This window comes from Pollicipes pollicipes, unplaced genomic scaffold (genome assembly GCF_011947565.3).
Source record: "Pollicipes pollicipes isolate AB1234 unplaced genomic scaffold, Ppol_2.1 Scaffold_7231;HRSCAF=8579_pilon_pilon_pilon, whole genome shotgun sequence".
In the NCBI taxonomy this organism is placed as follows: Eukaryota; Metazoa; Arthropoda; class Thecostraca; order Pollicipedomorpha; family Pollicipedidae; genus Pollicipes; species Pollicipes pollicipes.
In genome coordinates, this window is record NW_023597034.1 from 4,501,507 (window position 1) to 4,521,983 (window position 20,477).

Here is a 20,477-nt window from a genome sequence, read left to right on the forward strand (position 1 = left end):
CACAGTGACAGTACTATGATGTATCAGTCCAGCAGATAAGCAAGTGCTCTATATCATTAGTGTGGAGTTCAACCAATCTGAAAAAATCCACTAACTTTACTGGGCATGTAAAGAATATCAATGTGTTGAGCATGATACATGTTTGTTTCAAACTTAGGCCAAGCTAGACTGAGCCAGATCTTCATGCTAGTTTTACTTGTTGTATGAAAGTCCTGCCGCATCATAATCTGACCACCTATATGCCTGGCTGTGACTTGTGATGGTAATAAGACTGACTATACATAGCTCCCAAAGTAGCATATAGCTCCCAAAAGCAAACCAAGTAGGATCATGTTTATGGCAAGAACAGTAAGGATGAAAATATTATGTGACTCTCCCAGGTTATGTTAACATTGGGGAATTAAGAGTGGGGAGAAGACAGGGAGGGGGAGTGAGGATGGCCCATTTGGCACTCTGCCTGTCATCCTAGCAGCAGTGATGAATTATTATCACAATGGTTCAATAGTCATCTGCCTTCCCCATGCAGGTAAATGAAATTATGCTCTCAAGCCTGATATGCTGAGAACAAGCTTTTTTGAACTCAAAAGTGTAAGAAAACTGCAAATTCTGACCATAGCTCTAGACATAAATCATGATAATTATGCCATTCTCAAGAAAGCAAATCTTGTTCTTCCAACTGCCTTTGCTCACAGCTGCCATGTTCTGACCATTTAATTTCTGCTTAAGGTGTTCTTGCAATGGCCCATCCATCTTTTGATTTTGAAGTGCAATCATTTGCATATATATGTGGTTCATTAAAAAATTTGATGCTGATTCTGTCCTTTATAATATTTTCTCTTGATCACTTTGGGCATGGGAACTAAGTACTTGTGTCCACTGCATGTCAACATCAGTTAATTGTTATGTGGGTTGTACATCTAATTGTTTGTCACCAATGGAATATAGACTACCTCAACTGACTCAGGACTGTTGTTTTTCAGATACAGAGTGCTTAAGACTAGCTTAATTAAATGCTTCATTGTCTTGAAATGATATTTTGTTTAAGTTGAGTGTGGTGAAGAAAGAGCAAAACATTGTCTTGCAGAGCAAGTCCAAATAACTTCAAGGTATGACTGCAATGCCAAGCTTCAGTGGTTACCATCTCTTTTTAATGGTAGAAAACTGTGATCTGACAATGTAGAATTGAAAATTAATCATGCTTGTGTGTCTTAGTGGCTTAAACCAATTTGCACTCATGTGTTACACATTGACTATCATCATGCGCCACCTGTTGGCAATTGTCATATCTTGTCTGTGCCATCGCTCCACTGTGTCGTGCGCCGACTACGCCGCCGCTCCGGAGCTGTCATATCTCGCCTGTGCACGCGCTCCGCCGTGGCGTGCGCTGACCACGCCGTCTCTCCACCGTGTCGCGCGCTGACCACGCCGCCGCACGACCGTGTCGCGCGCTGACCACGCCGCCGCCCCGGAGTGTGCCCCTGGCGGCCGCTGCGCGTCGCCACCGTCGTCTGACGGCCGCGCGCCGCGCCGCCAGATGATGCACCGCCAGGTGGGCGGCGGCAAGCGCATCCGCATGGACGAGGGCCCGCCCACCGACTACGAGGCGCCGCCGCTGACGCCCTACAGCGAGCTGGACCCGGCCACGCCCTACTCGGTGCCAGCCACGCCCTACGGCGCGCACATGGAGCAGACGCCCGTGCACCAGTGAGTGACCGCGGCGCGGCGCCGTGTCGCCGCCCGCGAGCGATGCCGCGGCGAGGCGAGGCATGACATGGCGATGTAGGCGAGACGAGGCGCCTCGGTCGAGCATTCCGGGTCAGGTCGGACCGAGTTGGTCCGGCTCGGGGTGGCGCTTTGAGGCCAGTGACGTTTCGTTCCTCCAGGGGTGGCCGCAGCGCAGGAATCAAGCTTCCGTCTGCGAAACTCGCGGGCCGGATCGAACTCTCGGCGTCTGTTCGTCGTCGACTGATTTATTACCATCGCGTTAGTGCCCTGCTCGCCTCCTTGTGCTGAGACAACAAAGAAGACCATTTTTTACGGGAATGGGTCGCTGCGTTGCAGAAGCGCTCGACGACACGGGCGGCGATGGCGCTCATTCACCCGTTTCTATCGGAGATCATACGTTTGTTGATCGTGAATGTGTAGCGAACACGCCGGGTCGGGCGTATGGACATTGTTCAGGTTCAGGTCAAGATTTTGATTGATGAGATAGTGTCTGGGCGTACGTCATCGATCAAACCCCTTGATGCCAATGTCCAGAGCGCATTAGAAGTGGAGTTGACTGCTCGGGTCGGTTCCATGGACGTCCCCCTCCTCCCACTCCTGTGCTGTGGTTCAGTGCAAAGTCCCACTATCGGCTTCCCTTCATTCCTGCACTGTAATCCCCCGCGAAGCAGTTGGTAGCCCTTTCATAATCGTGGGCGTGCATTTGGAATGGCGTGAATAGCAAGACAGGGCATACTGAAGTACAGCAGTTGTATTCATTATCTCATAATCTATTGGGACTGTCCAACAATGCACCCATTCCAGTAACAGAGGACTCTGTCGGCACCTCAGGTGGTGTTCAGTTCCACTCAATTTCTTTATCCTTTTTTATGGTGCTCAGATATACAAAGGCAGTAATGAAAGTGATGCTCAAGGCTGTCACTTAACGCATGCAGTATCGTAACGACTCTCCGTTGTTTCTTCATTACTGTTGCATCACAGTTGTGATTGCTTCGATTGCTCGATAACTCTCCGAGTCACATCAGCGATCCTGGTGACTTGCAAATTACAGAGAGTGGTCAGTCCTAGGTCTGCGTAGAAATGCTGCTCACCAGAATACAATGGATGTTGCAGAGCTATGGTACATCACTGGCTATAGTTCAATGGGGTATTCTCAGACCACTCCCTCAGTCCTCTTGTTTCCACCACACGGAAGGGTTTTAAAACTGGGCCTGTTTTGATGACTGTACACAGTACACTGTGCTATAGCACGGTAACGGTAGGAAAGGGGGTCTGCGTCCCGTGGGCCGCTTTTGCTGGGGCGGTATTTGCGTAACGTAAGAATCTGGCCGGTGCCATCCGGGTTGGCCGTAGCTCTGTTGCCGCGCGTGACGCGCACGTGTCGACTATGCTGGCTTTGAAACACGTTTGGAGAGACGCTGTTTTATTGTCGAATCGTCTGCCATTATCCCGTCCCATAAAATGCTGTACATATCTTAAGACTTTTCTTTTCTTAGACTTTCTCGAGAACCTTTTCGGTTACTTTGAACGCTTCTTGAGCCTCGTGCGTCACAGGTGCGATCGCTCCGATTTCTCGAGAACCTTTTCGGTTACATCAGCCACCTTCGTGACGCCTGGAAAATACAGCATTGGTCAGTACGTGGGCTGTGAGTCAAGCAGCTCCCATTCGCTGCCAGTTTACGGTTTCCTGTGCTATAACTCACAGCAGAGTCACATGGTTAGCTCCCCTTCAGTACTCTGCTATAGCTCACTAGAGTCCCATAGCCAGCTCCCTCCAGTGCTGTGCTTTAGCTCACCACAGAGTCCCATGGCCAGCTCGCTTCAGTGCTGTGTTATAGCTCACCACAGAGTCCCATGGCCAGCTCGCTTCAGTGCTGTGCTATAGCTCACCACAGAGTCCCATGGCCAGCTCGCTTCAGTGCTGTGCTACGGCTCACCACAGAGTCCCATGGCCAGCTCGCTTCAGTGCTGTGCTATAGCTCACCACAGAGTCCCATGGCCAGCTCGCTTCAGTGCTGTGCTATAGCTCACCAGAGTCCCATGGTCAGCTCCCTCCAGTACTGTGCTAGAACTCAGCGCAGAGTCCCATGGTCACCTCCCCTCCTGCCCGGTACAGAAGTTCACTGCAGAGTCTCATGATCAGCTCCCCTCCAATACTGTGGTAGATCTCACCGCAGAGTCCCATGGCCAGTCGGAGCTCGCTGTGCAGCAGCTGCAGCGCCAGCCGGGCGCCGCGCTGTCCGTCGTGCGCCAGGCCCCAGAGCAGCGGCCGGCCCACGAACACCATGCGCGCGCCCAGCGCCAGCGCCTTGAGCGCGTCGGTGCCGCGCCGCACGCCGCCGTCCATGAATACGGGGCAACGGTGGCCGACGGCGGCCACCACCGGGCCCAGCGCGTCCACCGTCGCCAAACAGCCGTCCAGCTGGCGGCCGCCGTGGTTGGAGACGATGACGCCGCTGGCGCCGCGGTCGACGGCGGTGACGGCGTCCTCTGGCGTCATCACGCCCTTGACCAGCACCGGCAGCCGGGTGACGCCGCACAGCCAGCTGAGGTCGTCCCACGTCAGTGACGGGTCGAACAGGGTCGACAGCTGATCGTAGGTGCTGTGTTGGGACCCCCGCTGATTGGCCTGCGTTGATTCTGATGCAAAGTTGGCCAGCCTGCGAAGGTCGGTAGTTGAATGCGCATTCCACGACAACATGTAAAACTCCGCTTAAGACCGTTTCGAAGTCTCTTTTTGGCTGCGTTTGTTTCTGTTAGGGCTCGATGTGTTTATTCATCATGCTACACATGCTTGATGGAAACGTCTATCAGAAAAAAGAAACGCTGGTCGCTTGTGCTTTTCTTTTCTCTGTTCAGATCATGTTGTGAAGAACATAATTTGCGTATCATCGTGATACATGTTTGGTTATGTAGATGTCTTTGCTGCCGCTCGCGAACTTCTCGCGTGTGCTCCATCTGTGCGGTCGCTGCCTTCGTCTCATGCGGTTCCTTGAAGGCCGTCCATTACCTGAGTTGCGGCGGCATCTGGAATCCGTTCTTGGATATGGTCAGTCTCCGGCCCACCAGCGGCACGTCCACGGTGAGCACGAGCGCCGAGAAGCCGGCCCGCTCCGCCCGCTGCACCATCCTCGCTGTCATCGCCCTGGACGGAGGGACACTGAGAGGAGCCATCCTCGGTGTGTGGAGCCGGTGGCATTGGTCTCTTAGCTGCGACCTCGGTGTTAACACATCATAAGTGCTCTGACGTGATGCAGCACTGTTTCTTTGGCATGACGTCGTCCAGCCAGCCGAAACGCAGGACCGGTCAGTGGTCTGACCGACACCAACTCACCTGTCCTTACACAGGTACAGCTGGTACCACTTGGTGGCATGTGGAGCCGCCTCGGCCACTTCCTCCATGCTGCTGTTTGACGCACAGCTCAGGATGAAGACGGCCCCCATCTCCTCCGCCGCTGGGGAATGACAGAATGTGGGACAGGAGCGCCATTGGGCATTGCTGTGGCGGGAAAGCTCAATTTGGGGTTGGTACGGCTCAGCTGGGCGGGCGTTCGGCTCTCGAGCGTGTGTGGAAGGTTCTGTCGTTCGGGCTCAGCTGGGCGGGCGTTCGGCTCTCGAGCGTGTGTGGAAGGTTCTGCCGTTTGGGCTCAGCTGGGCGGGCGTTCGGCTCTCGAGCATGTGCGGAAGGTTTTGCGGTTCGGGCTCAGCTGGGCGAGCGTTCGGCTCCCAAGCGTGTGCGGAAGGTTCTGCCGTTCGGGCCTGGCTCCCGGTCGAGAGTCTGCTCTGTCCCGCGATAATCAACGTCACGAGTAGCCAGTGGTGCTGCTTTTTAAAATCGATTGGGGGGGGGGGGGGTGAGCCTATACAGTTGACGCGATCTACCCTCAAATCCGGATTGGTCCCAGATGCCGGCCTCTTTGATTAACGTCTCTGAGGTGAAACATTAGAATAAAAGAACAGACATTTGATGGGTTTGAAAATTGCTGTGATGCTCAGAAATTACTTCCTATTTGAAGCCGATGTCATGGTGACATCGGCTGGTGGCAGTGATGCTATGTGATGATCATTATACGGAAAGTGATGTCTAGGCCCTAGTGTACCAGAGTGGAGACATTTGCTGTGTTCCATTAACTCAGTATTCCCTCTTTTGCTTGTATGCTTGTGAGAGGGGGGGGGGGGGGTTCAGAAGGGTATTGAGGGGCTCAAGTCAGGAAGGGGGGGGGGCTCAGTTTCCCAAAAAGTATACAAAGTGACACCCCTGTGAGTGGGACACAAAATTTCATCAAGCGTCGAACGCGTGGTTTAACTACAGCGCTAACGCCACGGCGGAAGTTTTCGAATGCACCCGCTGAATCATGGGGATCGATTTATTAGAGCATAAGCGAACGATTTGTTGGCACTAGCGCTTGCGCCGGCCCGTGCGCCACCGGCGTACTCTGGCTAGCGTCCGTGCGTACTGCTGTCGGTGGGGCGGCGTTACGTACCCCTGGCGGTGGCGCACTCGCCTTCTGGGTGCGCCATCCCCTGCATGCCCGTCGGCGCCACGCCGATCGGCATGTTGACCTGGTGACCTAGCACCGTCTGGGTCAGGTCAATAGTGGAGATGTCCACCATGCAGCGTGGACGCAGGCGGTACCTGGGGGGACATGCGGCATCCACTCCAGCTGACGTGGTGACTAGGAGCTAAACAAACAATATATCGATGAAGACATTCAGAGAAATGCAGTCGTGCCGTCATAGGCCGTTATCGCCACGCCGTGTATGAACGTATCCTGATCTTAGAGAAAAGTGTTGCTGCACTGACAGGTAACACACATGAACCAACCTTTTCCGATCACTTCTACATGGCATTGGATCCGCGTTCCAGATTCGTATCCCGCGCACACCGTGTCGTGCCACGTTGGGGAGATCTCTCTCACCGTTGGAACGCTGCGATGTTGTCCCTCAGCGTCTGCTCTCCGTCGGCCCCGCTGCTGTAGAAGCCCCGGGCGTTCTGGTCCAGGCGGGCCAGGGCCGACCGCTCCAGGTCATCGATGCATACCACGGGGGACATGACTGACAAACCCAACAGGTTAAACGGGCGCACGGTCGTGTTTCATTTTATCGTGTAGCCTTTTCCTGTTTGAAATGTGCTTTTGTATTCTTCGGGTGTGGACGCATGGTCGATAAACCACTCAGCCTTACACACACACGCACGCACGCACGCACGCACGCACGCACATTCCCAAACGCATACCCATACACACACACATACATACACGAACACATACACGCACGCGCGCACGCACGCACGCACGCACGCACGCACGCACGCACGCACACACGGGCACGGGTGTAGCTTATAATATATATATATATATATATATATATATATATATTGTTGGTAAACTGGGCCTGTTCATTGCGTACAAGGTTTCACCGTACGGTCCTGGCGGGCGTGGATTGTGGCGTTGCGGTGTGTAGAGCTCACCGCTGGTGGAGCGACGGTCGGTACCGCAAGGCTGAGGTTTCGGCCCGAAACTGCGCTCTGCAATCTCCAGCGGATGGCCGGTGCACGGTAAACATTGGAGGGGTTGCGCGTTGACCAGGGGCGCGTGGACGATCTTCAGGTTGGGGGGAGGGGGGGGGGAGGGGCGGCAAACGAATAATGGTTTGACAGGTCTTCTTCCCCCATTTTTGCCCCCAACATTTCGTCCACCTAGGTGAGAAAGTGATCTGTTTTAAGGCAACTATTTTGTTTAAGAAATCAACGTGCCCTCATACATACCATAACATGGCGCACCACAACCTCCATATCCCTAAATTCAGTGCAGTTGTCTTTCGCGATCACGGTGTCTAAAAAGAAAGTTTTGATGCCGAAATGCCAGGAATATTTAAGAGGCCACAGTTTTTTTTCATCTTAACGACGGTCATCATATGCTTCACCCATCATATGCTTCACCCATATGCTACCGCACCTCGAGGTAGATCTTGCGGTAATGCGCTGTTCCTGCGGCGACTTTGCGCTTTTCTCACTTCTGACTATGGGGATCAGCACCAGTGCACTGGTGACCTCTGCGGAGGTCCGTTTTTGGTCTAACTGGCGATTGACACTGAAATATCATGAAGAAATTGCTTGCATACGCTTGCACCCTTACAGCTTTTTTCACCCTGCTGTAATGTCTAATACGATCGGACCACGGGTTCATTCATTGACCCATCTACGACTGGTTAGCAAATTATGCGCAATTTCGCATCAATATACAGATTTCTCTCGCGTCTTCACTCATAACGAGTATGAGTTATGAGTTATTTTTTAAATGATCCGCCCTCAATGTCTATGTACCCTTAGCTACTGACTCACCGTTATCAAGCAAGCGTTGGTATACATCATAAGAAAGCCCGACATTTCGGAATGGTCCTCATGGTCACGAGGGAATATTTTTTCTTTTCATCATTTTAGTTTCAATGCTGAAACTCAGAATGCCGAAGAAAAGGGAGATCAGGGCATTTCTGATTTTAAATACATTGCTCTATGGTCTCGCACATATAACATCGAGTTGACGGAGGATGTTTGACGATGAAAGTGTAATAAGAACATTCTCCTATAGTCTTAGTCATTTCATTGAGAGGGTCAAAATTAGTCAGAGACCTGACATAGGAACTATTTTTGACAGAACTTTTTGTTTATGCTGAATTGGAAATTTATTTAGACGACAGAATGTTGCCATTTTGGGGGAACGTTGATCCCGGAGCCAGGAACAGTTTCCTGGTTCTGGCCATTGCGATTGCTCCGAATTATTCTGGGTGGGGCCCAGCGTTAGTATGAAATGACATATGCAAATACATATTGGAATGGATGTTAAGCTCCATGCTCAGCAACGTGGCAGGCTTCCGGTGGCTCGATGAAAATGCCTATTTGGAGGCTGCGACAGAGATTGGTACTGCTAATTTACCACACACTGGTCGATTGACGACATCGCTTGATTTTGTGCGTCTTCATACCTATGTGTGTAGTGCACTTGCAGAAATTTCATCCAGAGTACGGCATATCTAGCCCTTTTGGGGTCATACCTTGTGCAACATTGAGTATGTGAACCGCAAGGAGACGGTGGCAGGCGGATGGTGACACTACTTCAGCGACGTCATGCCTGTGGAACTTACCTAGCAGCGGCCAAACGTTGGCATCCTCTCGGAGTTTCCTCCACGCATCGTTTCTTCAGCTCCTCGATGTCAAGATTGTGCAGCCTCTTTTTGTGAACATGCATGAGCACCAGATGGGTAAGGCAAGATTGCCCCATATTGACGGCAGGGTCTTCAGACGCCAAAGCATAGGGAATGGCCTCCGCAGATGCCACCGTGCAGAGGAGACTGGGTATCAGGGACAATAGTGTTTCGACCTCGCTAAACATCCGCCTCTCGTGTCATCCGTCGCCGATAATTTCTCGCACACCTCCGCGATGGAGGTCGGTGCTTCGGGAAAGCCACTACTCAGCACCGGTAGCTGCCAGTGTAGCCGTTCGTGATCGACGGACGGCGGCAGCTGCAATGCGTTCAACGATGACAGCTGCTGGCCTGACAGACTTTCCAGAACTGCCTGTTCACGATCTACGGCGAGCTGGAGACCAGGGGTGTGGAAGCGGCTCTCCAGCCCGGCGATCACCAGGTCCAAGGCCTCCAGCGAGGCCAGTCGCGAGACCTCGCTGGACGACATCTGGCAGTCATTCGCCGTTACGCCGTCGTGCCGCACTTCCGAGGTGTTTTTGTGCGCCTTCTTGGTGGTGGCGTGACTAGGCCCAGAGCAGCAGCCTTTGCTGTAGCTTGGTCAGTCTCTCGCTTCAGTCGGCCGTTCCGCAGGTCCTGCAGACGGCTTTTGAGCGGGAGGAGCGACTGCAGTGCCGATTGAGCTGTGCAGGAGGCGTTCTGCAGGGACGCTGCCACCATTTCACGAGGCTGAAAGATGGCCACGGTTAGTGCCAGTGAGGCGTACGTGGGAGACTCTTCCGCCTTCTGGGATAGTCCGGCGATTGTAGCTCTCATCTCACCACGACTTGAGCGATCCTCCTCCAGGTGCGACAGCAGCTCCTTTATGTGGTACAGATCCAGCATCCGTTTCGTGGCCGTCGCCCGCACGCACCATCTTGTGGCGCATATCCCCAGGGGTTTTCGAAGCACCTCTCCTTCGTGGAACAGCGGCTTGCACAGGCTTGTGCGCTTTGCCGATTCATTGGTTGTGTTCGCCACATCTTCGACATACTGCAGGCAGTCGGCTACCGGGAGCACTTCCCCGCCAGCTTCTTGGAGGACCAGGTCCGATCTGTGGTTAGTACACGGGACGTACGCATCCAGAGGATTCAGGGGCTTCAGTCTACTCTGTACGTCCTGGTGCGTTCTACTCACGTTCGTGGTAGTGCCTTGCGAGAAACCTGACAGCTTTGTCGCTGAGACGTCGAATCGTGTCAGAACATTCAGGACGATCGTTGTCAGAACCTCACCTGTGCTACTTGGGGCGTCATGGAAACCCACGAAAGCATTCGCGGAAGCAGCGGTGTCAGATTTCGCGTACCGCAGGCATACACCCAATGGTAGGGCGCCACTGATATCTGTGGTCCCGTCAGCGACCACGCCCACAAACTCTGGGGACGTTGTGGACCCCATGCATGGTTCCTTGCTGGATACCGCAGCCAATCATAGCAATGATCTCATATGATCAGGTGCGATAGTTTTGAGTGGCATCTGACATCCAATTACCCCGCTTTTTGATCAACTACACGACGTCACTCAGTTCGTTAGCCACCGCTCGGTCGATCACAAGGTTAAAAAAGGCACCGTCTTTGTGCGCACGTCCAGGGAAAGGGAGCCCTTGTCTTCCTATGTATGATGCGGATGAAGACATCAGAGTTGGCATTTTCTGGGTGGCGACTTGACCCTAGCTTCTGTGCAGTCACGCCGTGGCCCACCCAACGGCAGGTCTTCAGCTGGAGCCTCAACGCCGCATGTCGGTGGCAGTCACTCGTTTCGTGTCCTTTGGATTCCCCCCCCCCGCTTTTTCCAGTCACGAAATCCCCCTTCGAAGGGTGTTGTCTCCACACGTGGCTGTGCGTGCAGCGCACCTTCCGCAGACGCTTTGCAGCGGACTGAGTACAACGCTATCCCCGCCGTGTCATAGCCAATCCGTGGCAAGGTTTGCCTCCACTTCCGCAGACGCTTTGCAGCGGACTGAGTACAACGCTATCTCCCGCCGTGTCATAGCCAATCCGTGGCGAGGTTTGCCTCCACTTCCGCAGGCGCTTTGCAGCGGACTGAGTACAACGCTATCTCCCGCCGTGTCGTAGCCAATCCGTGGCAAGGTTTGCCTCCACTTCCGCAGGCGCATTGCAGCGGACTGAGTACAACGCTATCTCCCGCCGTGTCATAGCCAATCCGTGGCAAGGTTTGCCTCCACTTCCGCAGACGCTTTGCAGCGGACTGAGTACAACGCTATCTCCCGCCGTGTCATAGCCAATCCGTGGCAAGGTTTGCCTCCACTTCCGCAGACGCTTTGCAGCGGACTGAGTACAACGCTATCTCCCGCCGTGTCATAGCCAATCCGTGGCAAGGTTTGCCTCCACTTCCGCAGACGCTTTGCAGCGGACTGAGTACAACGCTATCTCCCGCCGTGTCATAGCCAATCCGTGGCAAGGTTTGCCTCCACTTCCGCAGACGCTTTGCAGCGGACTGAGTACAACGCTATCTCCCGCCGTGTCATAGCCAATCCGTGGCAAGGTTTGCCTCCACTTCCGCAGACGCTTTGCAGCGGACTGAGTACAACGCTATCTCCCGCCGTGTCATAGCCATTCCGTGGCAAGGTTTGCCTCCACTTCCGCAGACCCTTTGCAGCGGACTGAGTACAACGCTATCTCCCGCCGTGTCGTAGCCAATCCGTGGCGAGGTTTGCCTCCACTTCTCTAGAAACTTTCTCCCCTTTCCTCATCGACTTGTTGCTGCACAGTGCTAGTGGATGGGTTTTAAGTAGTCGATGATATACTTGTATGTGGATCAGGAGGCTCAGGAACGACGGATCAGGCCATGTCAGGACTAGGATCCGAAACAGAAACAATCACTATCATGACCTGCAGAAAATGGTTTGTGGCCACTGGGATTGTAATTATTTTTTCGGTGATCTAGAACGAAATGCAAAAAATCGAACACAAACTAAACGCTTCTAATTGGTCATGCGCCCACACTTTATCACTCAGCTGCATGCTGTAGGGTTTATCAGGTCTCCACTACGTAAACAATTTATTTAAATCATTGGTTGTTTTGCTTGTGTCCATGGGGCTTGATTCCCAGTACCATTTACGTGCGTCTTGACATCGTGGCGATTTCGCACATAACAATGCGCCGCACTGCACACTTCTTCGACGCCGGTCTCCCCAAAATGCAGCCGGTGCGTGGCGCGCACATCAGACAGCTATGCTTGGCTGCAGCCTTACAGGCAACACTGCGTTAACATGTCCACTGCCATGGGCGCCGTCAGCGGTTGAAGGTCCGGTGCATCCAGAGCGCAAAAACATGTATTGATAGTCCGGGCCTGGTAACTAGATCGAGGATAGAGATCACCTCCTTCATCGAGGTGATCACGGTCGCATTGCGCGCGCGGAGATTGGTGGGGGTGACGCGTTGTGGCGTTTGGGCTGTGTGCTGTGGCTTGTGGATAGATGCCCCGAAGTCTAATGCTCTGTTGCGGAAAGCTGAAGAAAAATTCTAGTTGTCTGGCAAGAAAAACTCACGATGCCTCGGGTTATAATTTTCCTTTTAACGTCAAAAAATACTCGCGTACATCTCAGAGGCCCGGAAACGTGTCTGTCCTCACACGTTGCGATTGGATGTGGTCATTGTTGCAACGCAATCGGTAGGAAAAAGGGTCTGCGTCCCGTGGGCTGTTTTTGCTGGGGCGGTATTTGCGTAACGTAAGGATCTGGCCGGTGCCTCTGGGTTGGCCGTAGCTCTGTTGCCACGCGTGACGCGCACGTTTCGACTATGCAGGCTTTGAAACACGTTTAGAAAAGCACCGTTTTATTGTCGAACCATCTGCCACTATCCCGTCCCGTAAAATGCGGTACATGTCTTGTTAAGACTTTTCTTTTGTAAGACTTTCTCGAGAACCTTTTCTTATTTACTTACTTACTTTGGACGCTTCTTGAGCCTCTTGCGTCACAGTTGCGATCGCTCCGATTTCTCGAGAACCTTCTCGGTTACTTTGGATGCTTCTTGAGCCTCGTGCGTCACAGGTGCGATCGCTCCGATTTCTCGATAACCTTTTCGGTTACATCAGCCACCTTCGTGACGCCTGAAAAATACCGCATTGGTCAGTACGTGGGCTGTGAGTCAAGCAGCCCCCATTCGCTGCCAGTTTACGGTTTCCTGTGCTATAGCTCACCACAGAGTCCCATGGCCAGCTCCCTCCAGCACTCTTTTATAGCTCACCAGAGTCCCATGGTCACCTCCCCTCCTGCCCCGGTACAGAAGTTCACTGCAGAGTCTCATGATCAGCTCCCCTCCAGTACTGTGGTGGAGCTCACCGCAGAGTCCCATGGCCAGTCGGAGCTCGCTGTGCAGCAGCTGCAGCGCCAGCCGGGCGCCGCGCTCTCCGTCGTGCGCCAGGCCCCAAAGCAGCGGCCGGCCCACGAACACCATGCACGCGCCCAGCGCCAGCGCCTTGAGCGCGTCGGTGCCGCGCCGCACTCCGCCGTCCATGAAGACGGGACAGCGGTGGCCGACGGCGGCCACCACCGGGCCCAGCGCGTCCACCGTCGCCAGGCAGCCGTCCAGCTGGCGGCCGCCGTGGTTGGAGACGATGACGCCGCTGGCGCCGCGGTCGACGGCGGTGGCGGCGTCCTCTGGCGTCATCACGCCCTTGACCAGCACCGGCAGCCGGGTGACGCCGCACAGCCAGCTGAGGTCGTCCCACGTCAGTGACGGGTCGAACAGGGTCTGCACAAAGTTGTTTATGCCCGAAGCCTGCTCTCCTGAGCCCTTGACAGTGTTCTTCAGCTCTTCGGTGAAGTTGGCCATGCTGTGGAAGGCGCAATCTAGCAAGGCGCGCTCACATTCCACAGTATGGCATTGTCCTACATTAGCTTTAAGGGGAGTGTCCCACCTTTGGGGTACATTTAAAGAACACACTCAAGTGGAGCCTCAGAACTACTTACGTCTTACAAAAAAATCCCTGGGCAGTGCCTCTGGAGTATCGTCATGTCAAGGCAAGGTTATTGATTTTAAGTATTTTCGAGTCCAAAGCATGCTTTCAACACATTTTAGCAGCACCAGGCTTCTTTCCTGCAGTCGTGACCACCGTCGTCATGACAACCACCATGCGCACCCCTACTGGTGCGAATAAAAGAACGTTTGTGATTGACCCAAGGGGCGACGTTGCGCATTGATTGAAGTTTGAAAACTGAGAAGCGCATTGGTTGAAGTTTGAAACAGTGCGTCATATGGGTCATGTAACACTCCCATTTCCAAAGCCAAAGTCCGCCTCGAAAAGAGCCACTGTTCTACATTGCATTGGGAAGAAATCAAAGCCATAATATAACGTTTCGTGGAATTCGCGGGACAATAGCTTCATGTTTACATATCTTATTAAATAAATGCAGTGTTTCAAGCGATCGTAGCATTTATCACACACACGTTCTGACGCATACATGTGTTGCAAACATTGCAGAACACATATGTGGGAAAGCAAGGCAAATGAAACGTGGTACTTTCATACTGCTGAGTCCAATGAGATTTCCCCCGCAAGAGCGGCTACTTCAAATACAAATTTTGTACTATATAGAAGGGTTTCGAGAAAACTGCTATTACTGATGGAATCGCACACGTTTAATATAACAATTAGCCAAAAGTAGGAGAAAGGTGGGATACTCTCTTTAATTCGCCCTCATGACAACTTTGGGGCATGCCTTGCGGAGATTCGAGTGCAGGAATTGTCGTCTCGACTTTCAACAGTTGTCAGACTGCCTGACCGCCGCCGCCGGGCAATTCCGCATACCTGAGGTGGGGTGGCATCTGGAATCCGTTCCTGGCGTCGGCCAGCCGTCTACCGAAGAGCTGCGCGTCCACGGTCAGCACGATGGCCGAGAAGCCGGCCCGTTCCGCCCGCTGCACCATTCTCACTGTCATCGCCCTGAAGGGAGGCGTGGTCATTGACGACGCTGCCCGCTAGTCACTGACGCTGCCCTCTTAAGCAGGCACTAAAGGAATGAGAAACGAGCATTGGACTCGCGGTCTGTGGTTACGTCAGCGTTGTGGCGCTTCTGCGATGCATCTCCGACAACTGATGAGAATATATGCTAGGTCTAGCTGGAGCTGGGAGTGAAAATGCTTCCTCTGCAGAAACGTAACGTGCGCACGTTGACACAGACAATTAGGGTCTTGTGGTCTCGGCCGTTTCTATGGAATACCGTTCTACTTAATAGCTTTGTACGTACATTTTTTACGCACTGTCTGGCATCGAATGAAGTCACCTTCGTATCGGTCGTGCCTACGGAATACATGGTTTTCTCCTGTCTGGAGGCCAAGCGCCAACATGTCTTGGCTGCGATCACCCGCTGTTAGTTGCCGGCGTGCCTGTCAATTGCCGCGAGTTGGCAGCTGAGCGCCAGCATTCCTCTGGCGCATGGCGCAGACTACCCCTGCGCTCCCTCGTTGTGGTAAACCCGATCTTTGACATCAAGTTTGTGATAGAGTTTGTGGAGGAAATCAGTTTTAGAATCATATTCTCACCAGTTTGGCTCTCGCCCTTGACAGTGACACTTGAAAACCCGCACTTTGGAGAATCTGTCTCTGCGCTTCGAACTTGTGACGCCAGGAGTAGCGTGGAAAACCTGATAGAATTTTAGAAGGCGAGAGCTTTTGCTCGTCGTACGGTAAAGGAAGCGAAGCGTGCTTCGTGGCGCGCTTCCGTGAGCACGCTAAACTGGTTAATGCCGACATCCTAAACTAGTGGTGACCGTCCTACCTGTCCTTAAGGACGTACAGCTGAAACCATTTGGTGGCACGTGGAGCTGCCGCTGCCACTTGCTCGATGCTGCTGGTGGATATGGTGCTGAGAGTGAAGATGGTTCCCATCTGCTCCGCCGCTGGAAGGTGGTGGGGACGCGTGTCCATCATCGACTCTTCTTCTCATGACAGTTCCACGAGCCAGGCGTACACGCGGGCTAGTCGCAGCGTCGTATTTCGATTGGGTATCGTAGTGGAATTTTCGGACAAATTAGACTTTCGGTGTTCCGGTCCGACAGTTTGGGCTTGACTTTGTTTTCGTGGACGGAATGTGTTAACCAGTGTCCCTGCATCCAGGAGGCACTTGCTCTTGCCCGTAAGCCAAATGGTCTTGAAAAAGGTGCTGCCATTGCGCTCCAAAGCGACCTTGGTCAGTTGCGCCCTTACCCGTGAGCGGTTACTTGAACGTTAGCCGCTGTATCGGCACGCCGGCCTCTGCAACCTGACCGAGGTCAGCAATTCCGTGGGGGAAAGTTCAGATCGACCCTGTTCCGTATCCTTGTGGACGAGTCTGAGCGCACGCCTGACAGGGGTACGCTGGGTATGCGGGTACCCCTCAGTACCGACGTACCTCTTGCGGTGGCGCACTCGCCTTCGGGGTGCGCCATCCTCTGCATGGCTGTCGGCGCCACACCGATCGGCATGTTGACCTGGTGACCCAGCACCGTCTGTGTGAGGTCAATGGTGGAGATGTCCACCATGCAGCGTGGACGCAGGCGGTACCTGTCGAAAGCAGCAGGCGTGTTGGCGGGGGCGAGTGTCCACAGTTGGACTTGTGCCATGCGAGCGTACCATTCACATTTCACATCAGTGTTACAGCTGTGTGAACGTCATTAAACACTTGCTCACACCCATGCACGTCATTCGGACTCACATACTGCAGCGTGCTGGGCTTTAGGTGGTTGCCATGGTAACGCTTGGGAGTCGGCCGTTACCTCCAGCGCCGGGCATAATACAGACATCGTGCGTCCCTTGACCCTCTGGCACGTCCGCGTATCACCCGCGGGACGTGGAGGCTAATTAGCTGAATCTCCGATGCTGCCGCCCATTCCCCGGCGTAATAAAGCTGACACTTGGTCACCCGGCCCACAAGCTCCCCTGATCACCGCTGGAACGCTGCGATGTTGTCCCTCAGCGTCTGCTCTCCGTCGGCCCCGCTGCTGTAGTAGCCCAGGGCGTTCTGGTCCAGACGGGCCAGGGCGGACCGCTCCAGGTCATCAATGCACACCACGGGGTACATGACTGGAACAGCGCAGTGAGGTGTTTAGCTCCGGTCTTCGCGCGCTGTAGTGAGGTTGAGACCTAGCTAACTCCCGCCAGCCTCTGCAAAACGTGCCTGGTTTGGCAGCGCTCAGCGACATGACATGTGCGGGGTGGAATCATTGCAGTGTTCTGTTTACGGGAGTCAAGCAGTCAAGCAGGGTGACGTTTTCTCGCGGGGAACGACGTACGCTATGGTGCAATGGGTCCTGTCGCTTCAATGCATTTATCCAGTGAAACATGTGTTTACATTACACACGGTCATTTGGTGTCCTGCTGGGCCTCCCAGCGGCCCCCGGCGCGTCGGGCGGCGGCGGCAGCCACCAGCCAGACCTCGGCGGACGCACTGGCCCGATACAGGTCGCTCAACTCGATGGTGTCACCCGCCGCTCGGGGATGAGCACGTCTGAACAATCTGGACGGGCGCGTGGCGAAACGACTCACCTCTTGCAGTGGTGGGATGGCGTGGACGGCGCGCCACGTGCCCCACCGCTGAGGCTGCCTCCGGCCGCCGGCCTCCGACCCTGCTCTGTTTAGGCGCGTGTTGCTGCCAGAAAACCCGCTGACGCCGCCAGATGGCCGGGTGGCGCGGCTCAAGGGCGGTGTCAGCGGCACATTACGGGGGGGGGGGGGGGTCAACCCAGAATACTTAGCTAAGTAACGTTGAGCGTTCTATTCGTGTCGTGGGAAATTATGTCAGCCTGCAGTAACGCTCAGACTCGGGATTGGTCTCGAGTTCAGAGGCTTCGTCAGGATTGCAGAGTGGTGGGGATGTGTTGCTGGCGGTCAACTGGTTACGGAGATGTGCTAACGTAGTTGCGATCGGTGCTGTAGCCGATACCCATGCTTCCTAGTGTGGGACACCAGACGCTGGTATCGACGTATACCACCCTGTGGTTGACATTTGCCGTTTGGCTGCATTGGGAGGGATGCCGTGTACCACAACAGCCTGCAATTTTTTTTTGTGTCCTTAAGCGAGCAAACAAACAACACATTGTTATCAAAAGGTGGCTTTTCAGCCACATCAAGTTTTAAAAAAAAACAGCAACAAAAAACAAGAGGCAGTGACTTACGCGCCTTGCCTTTGGCAGAAGCGCTTTACCTGATTGCGTTACGGACAGCCGTGGTGAAGTACGACTGCCACTTAGGCAACATAGTGCCGACGCTAAGGCCAACATTTAGGAGAAATATTGGGGTGTATCACGGTATAAAACGACAATGAGGGTACATAAATATACATCGTGCCCCGCAGGGGCGCCGGGTTCGGCCGGTGTAGGGGACTAGCGCCCCCTCGGGTCCCAGCTCCGGTAACGGTTGGACAGCGCAAGCTGTTCCTTTCAGGGCGTAGCGACCCTGCCGGTACGTGAGCTCCTGCTCATTGTCCCGCCCGCTCCGCTTCCCATTATCTGTTCTCCGTCATCTGGCCCTATCACCACTCCTCATCCTCGTTTTATCGGGGTCGCCTTGCCCCCTCGCCCACGTCCCCGGGTTGATCGGATCCTGGTGGCTGAGGAGCACGTCGTGCGAGTCAGTTACGGCGCGTCCCAACACTCCACTTTGGCCAGAATATCCGGGGGCGTGGGGGGCCCGAGGGGCCCCACACGGGTCTAGCGGCTTGTCGCTCGCGTTGCGGTTGGGTGCTCCTTGCGGGTTTCCGCTTGGGGCGCTTGGCCACGCGCAGCGGCTTAAGGGGTCAAGGGGCGGCGGCGCTGAACCACGGTCAGGACAGGGAGGGGTCTCCCTGGTTACACCTGGCCGTGTGGGAGGCGTCGTTTGCCCTGTTTAGCACCGGGGTAGCCCTGGCGGAACCACCACCCCCTGGGTGAGTGGGCCGTCCCCCAGTTGGGCTCCGAGGTGGGTGGGGAGCCTCGGTGCCGAATGTTACAACCTTACACGCATGGCAACCATAAACTCAAAAAACACCCGCACCCCGAAAGGGGGGCGGACTGAGGCTGCAAGTGGTAGTGCGTCAGCGCCTACCCCTCGGATCTTGATTTTTCGAAGCGCCGAGAAGCCGTTGTCGTCCCTTTCGCCCTTTCAAAGGCGAAATGGGTGTGATCGGTTTGGAAAGGTGCTCCGATGCGATAAGCTCAAGGACGGCGGGATCGAGGTTGAGTCCCAGAACGGAGAGGAGGCCAAACGGGCCAGGACCTCGGATAGGTTTGTGTACTGTGTACGGGATGCGGAGGGGAAAAAGGATGTGTCTGGCGATGGCTGTGGAGGTCCATAGGACAAAGAACTCGTCAAAGGGTATCATGAACTGTTTTGACCTGAGAGATGTCAGTGATGAGGAGATAGTCGACGGTCTCGCTGAGTTCGGGGTAACGGATGCTCGCCGCATCAAGGTGCGCAGAGGTGCGGAGCTGGTCCCCACGAACAACATTGTGCTGACTTTTAATCGTCCTGACATACCATCTGAAGTAAGGGTAGGCTACGTGAAGGTAAAGGTGCGCCTTTTTATTCCGAACCCCATGAAATGTTTTAAGTGCCAAATGTTTGGACATGCGAGGGATTTCTGCCGCAACCAGCCAGCATGTGGCAAGTGTGCTTCTCCGGAGCACCCGAGCGATCAGTGCACTGCAGCGAACCCATGGTGTGTGAACTGTGGGGAAAACCAGAAACCTCACTCCACTTTTGATCGCGCATGCCCGGCGTACGCCAGAGAGAAGGAGATCATCGCACTACAAACCACGAAGAACATCTCATTTCGGGAAGCAAGGGACTTATATGAACTGAGTCACCCTAAGACATCATGCCACGGCGGCCAAGGCCCATGTCCCACCTGAGGTCTCCTTAGACCAGGTGACTGGAACGCAGTTCATTAAACTGCTTACATCGTCCGGGCTGTCGGTTGTACCGGCGTCTCAGGTGCACGCCACAACATCGACAACACTGTCGTCCCCCGTCCCGTTGGCACCTTGTGCCCCCTCTGAGGTACAGGCCAGCTCGCCAGTTGTTACCTCGCCGCCCCACCCCACACCAGCCGAAAGCAATGAGTAGACCGTGGCCCGCCGGGGCCGAACCTCTCGGTCTTCGCCAGTAAGCGCGCGATCACCGGCTTCACAGCCGTCCTCCCCAGGAGCATCACGTCCTACAACCCTGAGTGAGACGATGGGACGGAAACTGGACAATCTTGAGCGCCAAGAGGCGGAGAGACGGGCGCGCGAGGCAAAGCGTGCACGCCTTCAGGAGCAGGAGAGGGCAAAGGCAGCCAGTCGGCTGTCGGGTGCGGGCCCCGGGCCTGCTCCCACGGGGGAGGTAGTCCCACCTCCCCGAAAGCGTGTGGAAGCTCCCTCAGGCCCCTCCGACTCGCGGAGAGACCCGTCTATGGGTGCTCCACCACCACCGCCGCCTTGGACCACGGCGTCGCCGGCGCCGGCTCAGTTTAGGACGGGGCGTCCGGAAAAGCGTGGACCGCCGGGGCCGATTTCGCCAACAGATGGCGGTAGACCCCGGATCCGACCCAGGAT

At 54.6% G+C, this 20,477-nt stretch overlaps 2 protein-coding genes across 4 annotated transcripts; both read right to left on the reverse strand.

The window, feature by feature from the left end:
• Nucleotides 1-3,111: 3,111 nt before the first annotated feature.
• On the reverse strand, nucleotides 3,112-7,233 carry LOC119109542 (hydroxyacid oxidase 1). Of its 3 annotated transcripts, none has more exons than XM_037233196.1 (7): nucleotides 7,196-7,233; nucleotides 6,645-6,780; nucleotides 6,210-6,361; nucleotides 5,060-5,180; nucleotides 4,736-4,870; nucleotides 3,898-4,385; nucleotides 3,112-3,338 (listed from the first exon to the last, which is right to left on the reverse strand). In XM_037233196.1, the coding sequence occupies exons 2-7, from the start codon at nucleotides 6,776-6,778 to the stop codon at nucleotides 3,274-3,276; spliced, it is 1,095 nt and encodes a 364-aa protein (XP_037089091.1). In that variant the 5' UTR covers nucleotides 6,779-6,780; nucleotides 7,196-7,233; the 3' UTR covers nucleotides 3,112-3,273. The 3 variants fall into 3 exon arrangements, with proteins under 3 accessions (XP_037089091.1, XP_037089090.1, XP_037089089.1); XM_037233195.1 differs by having other exon boundaries at nucleotides 3,757-4,385; XM_037233194.1 differs by having other exon boundaries at nucleotides 3,112-4,385.
• Nucleotides 7,234-12,589: 5,356 nt separating this feature from the next.
• Nucleotides 12,590-17,529, reverse strand: LOC119109543 (peroxisomal (S)-2-hydroxy-acid oxidase GLO3). Its single transcript, XM_037233197.1, has 7 exons — nucleotides 17,452-17,529; nucleotides 16,854-16,989; nucleotides 16,319-16,470; nucleotides 15,707-15,827; nucleotides 14,738-14,872; nucleotides 13,269-13,762; nucleotides 12,590-13,036 (listed from the first exon to the last, which is right to left on the reverse strand). Exons 2-7 carry the CDS (start codon nucleotides 16,985-16,987, stop codon nucleotides 12,972-12,974), a joined length of 1,101 nt encoding a protein of 366 aa, XP_037089092.1. The 5' UTR covers nucleotides 16,988-16,989; nucleotides 17,452-17,529; the 3' UTR covers nucleotides 12,590-12,971.
• Nucleotides 17,530-20,477: the final 2,948 nt, after the last annotated feature.

Coding starts and splice junctions, on each gene's coding strand:
- LOC119109542 (XM_037233195.1), bottom strand. CDS start 6,778: ATGTCCCCCGTGGTATGCATCGATGACCTGGAGCGGTCGGCCCTGGCC. Junction 5,181..6,209: donor CGAGTGCGCCACCGCCAGGG/GTACGTAACGCC, acceptor GTCATTCCCCAG/CGGCGGAGGAGATGGGGGCC. Junction 4,871..5,059: donor CTGTACCTGTGTAAGGACAG/GTGAGTTGGTGT, acceptor CCCTCCGTCCAG/GGCGATGACAGCGAGGATGG.
- LOC119109543 (XM_037233197.1), bottom strand. CDS start 16,987: ATGTACCCCGTGGTGTGCATTGATGACCTGGAGCGGTCCGCCCTGGCC. Junction 14,873..15,706: donor CTGTACGTCCTTAAGGACAG/GTAGGACGGTCA, acceptor GCCTCCCTTCAG/GGCGATGACAGTGAGAATGG. Junction 13,037..13,268: donor ACTGGCCATGGGACTCTGCG/GTGAGCTCCACC, acceptor GGTATTTTTCAG/GCGTCACGAAGGTGGCTGAT.